A 15,522-nucleotide genomic window follows, 5' to 3' on the forward strand; every position below is an offset into this window, starting at 1 on the left:
AGGTGTACGTAGAATTTGAAAACATGAATGTGCAGTTTCACCTGACAACAATGACGCAGCTATTCCAGATGTTGCTACGACTAAGGGTACAAATGAATCGAATCGAGCCAAATAATGGTAAAAATTGTATCGGCTCGAATTAAGTATATTCGAGTTCGAGCTCGATTAAAGTTAGTGTACCAAAACTCACATCGGAAAAGTTAATGGACCAAAACCAAATATGAACAAGTTAATGGACAAAAAAACTTATTTTCCCTATATTTATTATATCATTATATTATATTAATAAATTAATAAAATATTAAAGCTCACGAACTATTCGCAAATTATCGAATAAAATAATTTTGGCTTGAGCTCGCCTCGAAAAAAAGTTCAAACATGTTCAGATACGGCTCGAGTTTGATAAGTTCGTACACAAATCAAATATTTATCGAGTCAGGTCGAAAATCTCGCGAACCGGCTCGATTCTTTTACACCCCTAGCTACGACAATAATAATTTACTGGTTTTTCTTAATTTGCCAAAATTAAGTAGTACAAAAAAAGTCTTACCAGTACTTCCAAGACCATCAATGAATAAATGTTCTGATTTTTTATGTATATACTTTCTATGATTAGGGAATGGACCGGTTTTAAACCATGCCCCGCATTAAACCATGGCGGGTTCAAATCTGATCAAACGGGTTGCGGGGAGGGGTGGGTCCAAGTCAACGGGCTGAATAATGCTAAACACACATGAAATATATGGAACCCACTCGACGCCTCCTCGAAAGGCATAATTTAAATATTCAAGACTCAATTCTGGAAGACAAAAGTCGTCGTTGATTTTGTTCTAACTATGATCTGATTTACCTTCAGACCCGTGGACAAAAATCCATATGATCATTGTTGGAGTTTTCATCATTGGTTTCTACTCTAACTTGATTCAAATTTTAAAACAAATTTTAAATAATATTTGAGGTTAAGTTAGCTTCAAGTTCTCAATCGTAACCATTTTTAAAAAAAAAAAAAGAAAAAAACAAAATAAAATTGATAGTAGCTAGAGATAATAATTGAGAAAAAATTTCAGCTACACATTAAATACATAAGACAAGTTCCACCAAATATAAAACCGAAAACCCTAAGAAGAACAAAGAAAGAAAACCATTTATTTACTTACTTACTACTCCCAAAAAAACCCTAAATCAAATTCCAATTCACATTAAGCAAAAACCCTAATTACAAACAGCCTCCACCACGAGCCTCTTCGCCACTCCAGCGTTACAACTTGCTGATCCGAGAGCATCTTCGCTTGCATGAACCGAGCAAGATTCTTTCCCCACACATTCCTACAAAATCCCAATTCGTAAACAAGGTTATTTTCTTGATACAAATTTTTTTCCTAATTCGATCAAAATTAAAAACGATATAAACTTATACCTTTTGTACAATGGAGAGCACATCATTAGAAGCTTCACAAGAGCCCTTCTCGAACGAGCCACAAGCACCACCAACTTCGCCGAAGCTCGCGAACTTGATCTCCGAAATCTCCCTTCCTTGGCACGATAGCTCCATGTGGTTGCCCTCGTAGGCATTGCCGCACACGCTTCCCACACGAACGGTGTTGAAGTTGACGAGAGACGGGTCGCCTCCGAATTCTTCGAAGAGCACGAGCTCGTTGTCTCCCTCGTTCAAGAAAGAACGGGGCACGTGGTACCTAAAATGTTATCACTTGTGAACATTTGGATAAAAACATTTCAAATTCAATTCATGTAACATTTTTTTATGTTCGTGACTAACCATCTTTGTGAAGGTTCCTTGCAGTTTGTGGCGCATTTCCAGCTCCAGTAACCGCCGCGGTAGTCGCAAGGATCGTTGGAGCAACTGTCCTCTGTAATGTAACTAGGCCAGTATCGGCCGAGGCTGTTTCCATTAACCCAAGCAAGGCCTTTCCCTAGACCTCGTAAGTCCACTACGACGGAATCGTCACCGATCGGAGGCTTGAAAGTCGTCTAAAGTTTAATAGAATACATAGTTACATATATATTTTGTCTCCAAATTAATTTTTTTTTAAAAAAAATTACATGATATGTATATATTTTACCTTGTACCAAGTGAGCATCCTACTGGTAGGAAGATCAGTAGATTGCCATTGGGAATCAGATTTGGTATCAGACTTAAATAATTCGTCGTCCAAGCCCTTCAATCCAATCTTGTAACTCCAATGGTGGCTTGATAAGTCTTTGATGATCGTCTCATCGCCCTTCTTTCTGATGATCTGGATCGGTCCCGGTAGTCCAACTTGTACCGAATCAAAACCACCTCCGTAATTCTATAAAAAGAAAAATGGTTAATAATAATATTAATTAGTAGCAGCAGTAGTAGTAGTAGTAGCATCGAAAATTTTTTATATCGATAAGTACCGTAAGTCCAATGGTAGCACTGAGTATTGAGATTTGGTTGTTTCCAGCCTTGAACTCAACATCCTTCTCGAAAACGTAGTTAAAAACTCCATAGGTGGCCCATTGGGAGGCTGAACAATTCATATTATAAATTGTCTCATTTTTATATTTTTACAACAGTAAATTCATTTATTTAAGGAATAAATTATATATTTTAGAATACGTGAAAATTAAATAAATTACATACCAAGATACTTCCCATTGACATAAGCATGCATAATATGACCAGTGCCATTCACACGTAGGGTCATCGAGTCACCAAGGATTGGATCGTTCTTGTCAAGATTCACACTATTCAAAATTAAACATAACATAATTAAAATCACCCAATTTTTAGAGATTCAGAAATATTATTATATATTTATATGTATGTATGTATGTATATAAAAAAAATATATATATATACCTTGTCAAGTACCACAAATAATCGCTAACATCATTAATGGCCTTTTGGTCAACAAGTTGGCTGGAGGAAATCTGACCCTTGCCAAGAACAACTGCTTCATCGATGATCTCAGGCCTCCATTTCCAGTTAAGACCGGCTGGCTCGTCTTCTGCTCCGTTCGACTTCTTCACCATCACTGACGTTTGAGTATTTACCTTAGCCGTGTTGTAAACTTCGGTCTTACAATCGGGGAGGATACTAACGGACCATGCAGGCACGTGGTAGTCGACCCCGTTGTAGTTGATGGTTGCATCACTCGACGAGTTGGCGTTGCCTAGGAAACAACTCGAGACACCATTGTATTTGAACTCAGTGACCTGTAAAAAATTCATAGGCAATCATGATATCACAGGTAAAATTATTGAAAATTTTTTAATGTGATATAATTATGAAATTTAAAAGACATACATAATTATAAGATCCCAAGTCGTTATTGCTATAATCTCCATAGGTCAAAACTTTCTCCATTGAATGCAACGCATCGTGGAGCTGCTTCAAGTGTCCGTATTTTGGCTGGTTCAAATCACCTACATGCAGTTTTTAAAATTTTAGGTTTAAAAAAAATTATTTTTGCGAATTGTATAAATATTATGTATTTAATTTCGTTTACCGTATTCATTAAGGGGTGCATTGTAATCGTATGATGTGGTAATATACGGGCCACCTGCGGTTCTTCCGAAGTTGGTTCCACCATGGTACTATAATAATCAACAAAAAATTAATTATTAATATAAGACTATCACAATAATAATCAAAAAAAAAAATTGCAAAAAATTGTTTTCAAACGCAAAAAAAAAAAAAAATTGATTTATTCGATACCAACCATATAATAATTTTGAAAAGTGCCCATATTTTGGAAAAATCGGGCCACCGAAAACGCGAGATCCTCAGCAGTTCTGTATGGATGTTTGCTTCCCCAGTTCTTGAACCTAAATAAATAATGATTCTAGAAAATATTTCAAAAGATATTATAAATAAAAAATTCAAAAGAATTGGAATAATTAATTAGACTAACCATCCGGTCCAATTTTCTGTCCACATTTTGGGGCTGTTTGGATTATTGGGAGTGAATTGATCACAATAGAAGCCATTGCATGTGTTAATCTGTCACATTTCAAAATCAAGAAACGTAAAATAAATTAAATATTGTAAACCAAAGGTATATATAATAATAATAAATGAAAAAATAAGGGAAAATTTTTTATTAAAAAATATAAATTAATATATTTACCACAGAGGCAGGGGCATCATCTTCTTGGCACATGATCCATGGAACCCCAATGTCCAGTGAGTTAGCCATGTCCGCGCACCAGTTCATGTACGCTTTTCCGGCATCGCCATATGACGATATAACGTTCCCATACTCGTTTTCAATCTGTAAAGAATTCCAAATGTGATTGATTTCCACTTGTTGAGTATAATATAATGTTATATAATATGTTGTATATACAAGAATACGAACCTGAGCAAGAATGATGGGACCTCCTTGTGATGCAAAGAGCTTCTCTTTCTTTAACATGTCAACTATCAATGTAGTGAAGTTTTGCATCTCATTCTGAAAATGTAATTAAGTGGTAAAAATATAATGAAATAAATTTAAATGAGAAAACGAAGATTCATACATATATTTATATTTCATTATTAAAAGGGTTTTAACTCATTACCATGTAAACAGTATTCGAAGTTCGAAGCTCAACCCCAGGCATATTATGCAACCACACGGGGAATCCTCTAAAAATGAAGGAATATGATTTATACATAACAATTTTATTCACATTAATGTTGATTTTGAAAGCATAGGTTATAACAAACTCGTCACTTACCCATAATTCCATTCGGCACACACATAAGGTCCAATACGGAGAACAGCATAGAGACCTTCATCCTGGACTGTTTTAATGAACCTCACGAGATCCAAGTTTCCCGAAAAATCGTACTGGCGACGAAGAGGCTCGTGCGCGTTCCAAAAGACGTATGTTTCGATGGCATCCAATCCACCTTCCTTAGATTTCTTGATCAGATCAGGCCACATCTTATCATATGACAAACAAAAGAACGCAACGTTAGCGAATCTCGTCGTTAAAGAAACCTTGTGTGCATATATATTTTTTAATATATATTAGGTAGCCATTTTTATGTACCTCGGCGGTGCTTCGTGGGTAGTGGATGGAACCCGAAAGGATGATTCGACGTTTACCGTTGATGGTGAGGGCTCTTCCATCGTGCGAAACGATGTCGGCGTAGGAGGAGATGAAGCAAAGTAGAGCCAAAATGAGGAAGAGGAAATGGGGTTTCGAAGAAACCATGGTGGACTTGTGTTGTGAAAAATGTGAGTGATGAGTCTACTAGTGGGGTGAATTTATACACTCTTTTCATTTTCTGAGATTCTATTTGAAAATTTTGAAGATTTAAATTTAGATTTAGATATGAGGATCGTTTACAACTTATTTTTTGGTTGTTGTATGTGCCTTTATCCGCGATTTTATCGACGGTTGAGATTCTTTTTTATTTTAATCTTAATAAAATATGTAAAATCGACTCTTTTCCACTTAAAAATTTTGGGAAAATAGTATTTTTTTTTTTCATTCACTGGTTCATTTTTTTGTTTTGTTCATTTTTTTTGTTTTGTTCTATCAATTTTTCAAAATTTGGTTTTCGTACACTAAGTTTTAGTTTCGGCTATTTTGGTCTAACTACTGACTGACAATAAAAAATACTGACTTGGCATATATTGGTAAATAATGATGTAGCAGCTGAAAATGCTGACGTGTCTTTGGTACATTAACTTTAAATTTTCGGTTATTTTGGTCCAATTGTTGTGCTGACGTGTCACAAGTATATCTATATATATATATATAAAATATATTATCTCTCCCTATATATAAAGAATCTCCCCCTGAAACACCATCTTTTTATTTACCTAAATTACCCTTATGTGATATAAATATTACACTTTTCTTTTTATTTGTTTTTTTTTTAATTTTGATATTTCAAATTACCATATTTTTCTCAATTAAATATTATAGATAAGATAAATTGATAAATAAATTTTAAATTTATTTTTATATTATTTTATAAATGAAAAAAATAAATTTAAATATTATCAAAAAAATAATATTTATACATAACATAAAATATTGAATATATTATATGATTTTATACACACGCATTGCGTGTGTGCGATTATGCTAGTATATTATAAAGCACTAGACTTTTGGTGTCTTGGGATAACATTATCCACTTTTCGAATTTAAGTATTTTTTAAATTCATATCTATATTATAAATTTTAAAATGTCTATATCACTCTTACTAAGAAAATTGTTAAAATTTATTGATTTAAAAATAAAAAAATTATCATGTTTACAAGCACGCTACGCATACATAGAAACACAAGTGGGAATAAATTTTTAGGTCGACACAAATTAATATGGTAGTAGGATATAGTAAATAACTGAGAATTTACATTCTACAAATGTTTGTGAGATAAATGGAAATCAAATTTTCATTTATTGAAATCCAAATATATCTAACTAGATAACTAGATATTTGGATTTCAATTTTGGAATTTAAAAGTATTCTGTAATTTTTCTGAAATTATAATATTATTTTGTAGGTGATAAGTATTAGACTTATCTTTATTAATTATTATTATTAAATTATTATTATTATTATATTATTAAGTTCGAGACATCTAGAATAAATAATTTTTGTATAATGATCTACTTTCTGATCATCCCCCAAAATACTCATTTTCTCAAATTGCAAAATTCTTTAAAAAAATAGTCTCATGAAATAATCAATTTGCATATTATCTTTATCCCTTTTAGAAAATTGGTCGAAATTCAGAATGGATTCAAGCCAAAAAAATATTTAACTATGTAAAAAATAATTTTCATTTTTATTGATTAATCAAATAAATCATCGTATTTTGTGGATAAAAATACCTCTAACACCAATTATGCACGAGGAAACACAAATAGCGATATCAAAGAAGGCCATGGTGGACTTGTGTTGTGAGAAATGTGAGTGATGAGTCTACTAGTGGGGTGAATTTATACACTCATTTCATTTTCTAAGATTCTATTTGAAAATTTTGAAGATTTGAATTTAGATTTAGATATGATAATCGTTTACAACTTATTTGTTGGTTGTTGTACGTGTTTTTATCCGCGATTTTATCCACAGTTGAGATTTTTTTTTATCTTAATCTTAATAAAATATGTAAATGTTCAACTCTATCTCAGTTGAAAATTTTGGAAAAATAGTTTTTTTTGTTCATTAACATGTTCATTTTTTTGTTTTGTTCTATTAATTTTTCAAAGTTTGGTTTTGGTACACTAACTTTTAGTTTCGGCTATTTTGATCCAACTACTAACATGACACTAAAAAATTCTGATGTGACACATATCGGAAATAGCACCTAAACATGCTGAAGTGTCTTTGGTACACTAACTTTAAATTTTTGGTTATTTTGGTCCAATTTTTGTGCTAACGTGTCAAGCTGTAACGTCAGCAATTGGACCGAAATAACCAATAATGTAAATTTAGTGTACCAAACTTTAAAAAAAATTTAAAGGACCAAAACTAAAAAAAACTAATTAATATAGCAAAAAAATCATTTTTCCTAAAAATTTATACTTCTATACTACTCCCCTGTCCCGATTATTTAGTGCTGATTTTTTTCACGTAATTAAGAAAAATCATTGGAAAAGTAAATTATTTACAAACTTCTCATTTTATTCCTATTTAATGTATTAAAAAAAGTTGAACAATTTTCAAGATGTAATTATTATTATTATTATTATAAATATATATATATATATATATATTTATATATATATATATTAGTAAAATAGTATTAAAAATATTACTAAATATAGTAAAAGCCTATATATTTGAGACAAACAAAAAAGTAAAAATGACCTATATAATTATGACTTGGGAAGTATATATATATATAATTTTATTTTTTTCATGGATAACTACTAATTTACGAAAATATCACTTTTATAAAATTAATTTATATAAAAAAAAATTTTAAAATTATTCCCTAGTTTTATTTTTGGTTTTTTCTAAAAAAAAACCGTACTATATAAGCATGCAACGCGTGCACACAAGTTCTAGTATATATATATTATAAAGCAATAGACTTTTGGTGTCTAATTGGTATAACATTATCAACTTTTCAAATTTAAGTAATTTTTAAATTCATATATATATTATATATTTTGAAATGTTTATATCACTCTTACTAAAAAAAATTGTTAAAATTTATTAATTTAAAAATAACAAAAATTATCATGTTTACTAGCACGCAACACATACATAGAGACACAAGTGGGAATAAATTTTTAGGTCGACACAAATTAATATGGTAGTTGGATATGGTAAATAACTGAGAATTTACATTCTACAAATGTTTGAGAGATAAATGGAAATCAAATTTTCAGTTATTGAAATCCAAATATATCTAACTAGATAACTAGATATTTAGATTTCAATTTTGGAATTTAAAATTATTCTCTAATTTTCTGAAATTATAATATTATTTTGTAGGTGATAAGTATTAGACTTATCTTTATTAATTACTATTATTAATTATTATTATATTATTAAGTTCGAGACATCTAGAATAAATATTTTTTGTATGATGATCTACTTTTTTATCATCCCCCAAATACTCATTTTATCAAATTAAAAAATTATTTAAAAAAAATATTCTCATGAAATAATCAATTTGCATATTATCTTTATCCCTTTTAGAAAATTGGTCGAAATTAAGAATAGATTCAAGCCAAAAAAATATTTAACTATGTAAAAAGTTAATTTTTATTTTTATTGATTAATCAAATAAATCATCGTATTTTGTGGATAAAAATACCTATAACACCAATTATGCACGAGGAAACACAAATAGTGATATCAAAGAAACCATGGTGGACTTGTGTTGTGAGAAATGTGAGTGATGAGTCTACTAGTGGGGTGAATTTATACACTCATTTCATTTTCTGAGATTCTATTTGAAAATTTTGAAGATTTGAATTTAGATTTAGATATGATAATCGTTTACAACTTATTTTTTGGTTGTTGCACGTGCCTTTATCCACGATTTTATCCACAGTTGAGATTATTTTTTTTATCTTAATCTTAATAAAATATGTAAATGATCGACTCTCTCCCAGTTGAAAATTTTGGGATGTTTATTTTTTTGTTTTGTTCTATTAACTTTTCAAAGTTTGATTTTGGTACACTAACTTTTAGTTTCGGTTATTTTGATCCAACTACTAACATGACACTAAAAAATACCGGCATGGCACGTCGGAAATAGCACCTGAATATGCTGAAGTGTCTTTGGTACATTAACTTCAAATTTTCATTTATTTTGGTTCAATTGTTGTGCTAACGTGTCAAGTAAATTATATACAAATTTATAGAGATAATTAAAGATAATTAAAGATAATTTTTCCTAAAAAAAAACTAATTAATAGAGATAATTAAAGATAATTTTTCCTAAAAATTTATACTTCTATACTGCTCACCTGTCCCAATTATATAGTGCTGATTATTTTTTCACGTAATTAAGAAAAATCATTGAAAAAGTAAATTATATACAAATTTCTCATTTTATTCTTATTTAATGTATTCAAAAAATAGTTGAATAATTTTCAAGATTTAATTAATTAATATATATATATATATATATAGGGTTTCTTTCAAGTACCCACCTATCATGCTCACTACCATGCCCACCAATGATGTGGCACTATTCTATTGGTTGTGATAAAGATGTGATAAATTATAGGTCCAATAAAATAGTACCACATCATTGGTGGGCATGGTAGTGGGCATGATAGGTGGGCACTTAAAAGAAACTATATATATATATATATATATATATATATATATATATCATTTTATTTTTTTCAATGATAACTATAATTTACTAAAATATCACTTTTATAAAATTAATTTAAATAAAAAATACTTTTTAAAATTATTCCCTATTTTTATTTTTGGTTTTTCCTAAAAAAAAACATACTGCATAAGCACGAAATACGTGCACACAAGCACTAGTATATATATATATATATATATATATATATATATATATATATATATATATATATATATATATATAAAGCACTAGACTTTTGGTGTCTTGGTATAACATTATCCACTTTTCAAATTTAAGTATTTTTTAAAGTCATATCTATATTATATATTTTAAAATGTTTATATCATTCTTACAAAAAAAAATTGTTAATAGAGACACAAGTGGGAATAAATTTTTTGGTCGACACAAATTAATATTGTAGTTGGATATGGGAAATAACTGAGAATTTACATTCTACAAATGTTTGTGAGATAAATGGAAATCAAATTTTCAGTTATTGAAATCCAAATATATCTAACTAGATAACTAGATATTTGGATTTCAATTTTGGAATTTAAAATTATTCTCTAATTTTTCAGAAATTATAATATTATTTTTTAGGTGTAAGTATTAGACTTATCTTTATTAATTATTATTATTGATTATTATTATATTATTATATTATTAAGTTCGATCGAGACATCAGAATAAATAATTTTTGTATGATGATCTACTTTTTGATCATCCCCCAAAATACTCATTTTCTCAAATTGCAACATTCTTTAAAAATAAAAATATTCTCATGAAATAATCAATTTGCATATTATCTTTATCCCTTTTAGAAAATTGGTCGAAATTGAGAATAGATTCAAGCCAAAAAAATAATTAACTATGTAAAAAAAATTCATTTTTATTGATTAATCAAATAAATCATCGTATTTTGTGAATAAAAATACCTCTAACACCAATTATGCTCGAGGAAACACAAATAGCGATATCAAAGAAACCATGGTGGACTTGTGTTGTGAGAAATGTGAGGGATGAGTCTACTAGTGGGGTGAATTTATACACTCATTTCATTTTTTGAGATTCTATTTGAAAATTTTGAAGATTTGAATTTAGATTTAGATATGATAATCGTTTACAACTTATTTTTTGGTTGTTGTACGTGCTTTTATCCGCGATTTTATCCACAGTTGAGATTTTTTTTATCTTAATCTTAATAAAATATGTAAATGATCGACTCTCTCTCAGTTGAAAATTTTGGGAAAATAGTTTTTTTTGTTCATTAACATGTTCATTTTTTTGTTTTGTTCTATTAACTTTTCAAAGTTTGGTTTTGGTACACTAACGGCTATTTTGATCTAACTACTAACATGACACTAAAAAATACTGGCGTGGCACATATCGGAAATAGCACCTAAACATGCTGAAGTGTCTTTGGTACACTAACTTTAAATTTTTGGTTATTTTGGTTCAATTGTTGTGCTAACGTGTTAAGCTGTAACGTCAGCAAATGGACCGAAATAACCAATAATGTAAATTTAGTGTACCAAACTTTAAAAAAAATTTAATGGACCAAAACTAAAAAAAACTAATTAATAGAGCAAAAAATCATTTTTCTTAAAAATTTATACTTCTATACTACTCCACTGTCCCGATTATTTAGTGATGATTTTTTCACGTAATTAAGAAAATTCATTGAAAAAGTAAATTATTTACAAACTTCTCATTTTATTCCTATTTAATGTATTCAAAAAAAAGTTGAACAATTTTCAAGATGTTGCTCTTATTATTATTATTATTATTATTATTATTATTATTATTATTATTATTAAGTTCGAGACATCTAGAATAAATAATTTTTGTATGATGATCTACTTTTTTATCATCCCCCAAAATACTCATTTTATCAAATTAAAAAATTATTTAAAAAAATATTCTCATGAAATAACCAATTTGCATATTATCTTTATCCCTTTTAGAAAATTGGTCGAAATTAAGAATAGATTCAAGCCAAAAAAATATTTAACTATGTAAAAAATTAATTTTCATTTTTATTGATTAATCAAATAAATCATCGTATTTTGTGGATAAAAATACCTATAACACCAATTATGCACGAGGAAACACAAATAGTGATATCAAAGAAACCATGGTGGACTTGTGTTGTGAGAAATGTGAGTGATGAGTCTACTAGTGGGGTGAATTTATACACTCATTTCAGTTTCTGAGATTCTATTTGAAAATTTTGAAGATTTGAATTTAGATTTAGATATGATAATCGATTACAACTTATTTTTTGGTTGTTGCACGTGCTTTTATCCACGATTTTATTCACAGTTAAGATTGTTTTTTTATCTTAATCTTAATAAAATATGTAAATGATCGACTTTCTTCCAGATGAAAATTTTGGGATGTTTATTTTTTTTTAGTTCTATTAACTTTTCAAATTTTGATTTTGGTACACTAACTTTTAGTTTCGGTTATTTTGATCCAACTACTAACATGACCAAAAAAAATATCGGCATGGCACGTCGGAAATAGCACCTGAACATGCTGAGTGTCTTTGGTACATTAACTTCAAATTTTCATTTATTTTGGTTCAATTGTTGTGCTAACGTGTCAAGCTGTAACGTCAGTAGGGCTGGGATACCGAACAGAAATACCAAAATTTCGGCATACCGTACTGAAATTGTTTTAATATATAGACATTTTTTCGGTATAACAAATTTTTTTTCGATATCTATACGGTTTCAATATGGATTTTTTCCATACCTAAATTTCAGAATTTCGGTATTGGTATCGATGTGAATTTTTTTCATACCGATATTTTTGTTACGGTATACCGAAAACCCACCCCTAAACGTCAGCAATTGGACCAAAATAACCAAAAAACTAATTAATAGATATAAAAAAAAATTTCCTAAAAATTTGTACTTCTATACTACTCACCTGTCCCGATTATATAGTGCTGATTATTTTTTCACGTAATTAAGAAAAATCATTGGAAAAGTAAATTATATACAAACTTCTCATTTTATTCTTATTTAATGTATTCAAAAAATAGTTGAATAATTTTCAAGATTTAATTAATATATATATATATATATATCATTTTATTTTTTTCAATGATAACTATAATTTACGAAAATATCACTTTTATAAAATTAATTTATATAAAAAAAAATACTTTTTAAAATTATTCCCTACTTTTATTTTTGGTTTTTCCTAATAAAAACGTACTGCATAAGCACGAAACGCGTGCACACAATGTAACACCCGGTATTTTTAAATACGTAAATCTGCATACATAATTAGGGAATTTAATTATTTAAATTTTAGATTTATGGGTTAAATAATTATGTGAATTATTTGTGCATGATTTAATTTATTTTTAAGCATTTAACCCATAATTAGTGATTTTTATGATTTTTAGTATTTAATTGTTTTGATCGCGTAGACGGGACCGTGGACGGACGAGATGACAACTTTCTATCCAAATTATTTTATGAGTCTTTTTAGAGCCCAAAAATATTATTTTGAATTTTATTTCCCCAATATTTTTAGTATTTAATTTTATATAATTTTAGGAGTCCGTTTTTATTCAAAATAAGCTAAAATAGTGACTTTTAATTATTTTTAAAATTCCCTTAATTATGTATTTCGGGATTTTTAAATTTATTATCAGATTTTAGTTGTTAGTAAGAGTTTTTAAGTTATATATTTTAAATTTAATATCTTTATTAATAATTTAATTATCCTAAAACCTATTTTAATTAAAAACTTAAACCTAAACCTAATCTACCCAAACCCCACGTTAATTTCCCATCAGTCGCCTCCCTCCCTACTATTCATCATCCTCATCGACCGAGACACCTCCAAGAACACCATAGCTCGATTTTGAAGCTTCCAAGTCGGTTGTCATCGCCCCGTCGTCCCGGAATCGTTCTACGCACTCCTTTCTCTTCAAACTACGGTGCAAGGCATGTTTATTTCTCAAAAATTTCGTACTATATCAGTGGGTAATAGTGTGGGTGTGTATGCATCAGATTCTTTCAAATAATTTTCAGAAAAACGATTGATTTTGTGGGTTGAAGCTTGTGTATTCGTGGTTCATTCATCTTACATTTTTATCACTCTTGGATCGGTACTAGCTGCAGGTCAGGTCCAGTAGGTGGTGTAGAAGAGGTCTAGGCTGGAATGGCTTGAGTGGCTCGAGCCAAACGAGCCTAGAACCTTGGTAGAACAGTTCGGCCGAGGAAGGTGCAGATTAGGGTTCTCGGGAAGGGGGTGTTGGGCTCTGTGCGTGGGCTGCATGGGGTCAGGGCTAGGGTCAGGTTCGGACCGCCCAGACGTGGGCTACGTCTGGGCAGCAGCGCTCCGGACAGGGGTGGCCGGAGCAGGCCGGCAGCAGCCAAGGAGCGGCTGCTGCTCACGGCCGTAACAGAATCGGGAATAGGGGGTTCGGGCTAGGGTTCCAGGGGGCTTTCGGGTCGGGTTCAGTGGTCCGGGTCAAGTCAGTGGGTCGTGGGACGTGTTATTTGGGTCCGGGTCCGGGTTAAGTTAGTTGGGCTCGGGTATTTTATTTTTAAGTTAATTAATGAATTTAAGGGTTTAATTGGGTTAATTAGATTAATTTAATTAATGGGCTTCACTTAAGTTTATTATTTGGGCTTAATTAATTTAATTAAGTGAGTCCAATAATTTTATGGGCTTTAGGGCCCATGGAAATTATTGGGCCAGTCTTTGGGTTTTTGGGCCCAATGGGCCAGATTAATTATTTAATGGGCTTAAGAAAATTAATTGGGCTTAGAATAATTTTAATGGGCTTAAGAAAATTAATTGGGCTTAGAATAATTTTATTGGACTTAATTATGTTAATGGGCCGGTCTCAGTGTTAATGGGCCAGATTTAAGTAAATGGGCTTGAGAGTTTAGGGCCAGCAGTCCAGTACAATCCATGAAAAATTGCATGTGTCCTGATTATATATTTAATTATTTTTATGCATCGAAGTTATTTTAATATGTATATGTTAGTATGGAATTAAATTAAATATATATGAAGGACACACACTTTTTATGTAAGTACATGCATTCATGAAATAATTTTATGTATGATTAAATGTTTAAGGTTGAGCAATAAGAAAATATTTTATGTTGGAAGTTGAAGTAGTGTGACAATTTGAGATTTGAGGGGGATTCGTCCCTATATATGAACTATTGAAGGGCAGTTTACTGCCAATTTAAGAGGTGATTTGTCACCGCCACGTACGTTGGTTTCCACGCTGATCAGTATTTAATGTATGATTTAAGGTTACACTACGGATACAACCATGCGATGTTAGAAAATAATTTGCTCAACAATATTTATGTGGTATGTTATTTAAGATAATTTAAGTTATGATATGTTATGATGTTTTTAAGCATGCACCTTCATGTATATGTTATGTATTAGTATTAAATTGATTTAAATTATTTTGAACCCTTGTTATGTTAGCATGTTGGGCCTCTAGGCTCACTACACTGGTATGGTGCAGGTGAGTTCGTAGAGGAGGTTGTAGTACCCACCGGAGGCGAGGACGTATGAGCAGACTGGCAGTGATCCCCGTGACCGTGTTAGATGTCTGAGTCACGTTGCATGTTTTTGAATATGTCAGCATGTTACACATTTTTTTAAGTATTTTTCAGTGGTTGGGTTTGAAATATTTTATTTAAATACTTTCAGTGCATGCAAACTTTAATAATTTTATTTATGCAGTAT

General features: G+C 30.2%; 1 protein-coding gene across 1 annotated transcript; it reads right to left on the minus strand.

The window, feature by feature from the left end:
• Positions 1-1,044: 1,044 nt before the first annotated feature.
• LOC140891033 (beta-galactosidase 15-like) lies at positions 1,045-5,231 on the minus strand. The gene is made up of 16 exons (XM_073299256.1): positions 5,026-5,231; positions 4,708-4,916; positions 4,549-4,615; positions 4,347-4,439; positions 4,116-4,259; positions 3,900-3,988; positions 3,708-3,813; positions 3,495-3,582; positions 3,293-3,411; positions 2,846-3,201; positions 2,627-2,730; positions 2,401-2,510; positions 2,082-2,309; positions 1,778-1,989; positions 1,418-1,694; positions 1,045-1,326 (listed from the first exon to the last, which is right to left on the minus strand). Exons 1-16 carry the CDS (start codon positions 5,188-5,190, stop codon positions 1,213-1,215), a joined length of 2,481 nt encoding a protein of 826 aa, XP_073155357.1. The 5' UTR covers positions 5,191-5,231; the 3' UTR covers positions 1,045-1,212.
• Between the last annotated feature and the right edge of the window lie 10,291 nt (positions 5,232-15,522).

Source organism: Henckelia pumila, chromosome 3 (genome assembly GCF_033568475.1).
Source record: "Henckelia pumila isolate YLH828 chromosome 3, ASM3356847v2, whole genome shotgun sequence".
Taxonomy (NCBI): domain Eukaryota; kingdom Viridiplantae; phylum Streptophyta; class Magnoliopsida; order Lamiales; family Gesneriaceae; genus Henckelia; species Henckelia pumila.

What these genes read in the sequence shown, in the direction of transcription:
- LOC140891033 (XM_073299256.1), bottom strand. Translation starts at nt 5,190, where the DNA reads ATGGTTTCTTCGAAACCCCATTTCCTCTTCCTCATTTTGGCTCTACTT. An exon ending in ACCCACGAAGCACCGCCGAG is followed by an intron (nt 4,917 to 5,025) that starts GTACATAAAAAT and finishes TCATATGATAAG; the next exon opens with ATGTGGCCTGATCTGATCAA. An exon ending in TATTTGTGGTACTTGACAAG is followed by an intron (nt 2,731 to 2,845) that starts GTATATATATAT and finishes AATTTTGAATAG; the next exon opens with TGTGAATCTTGACAAGAACG.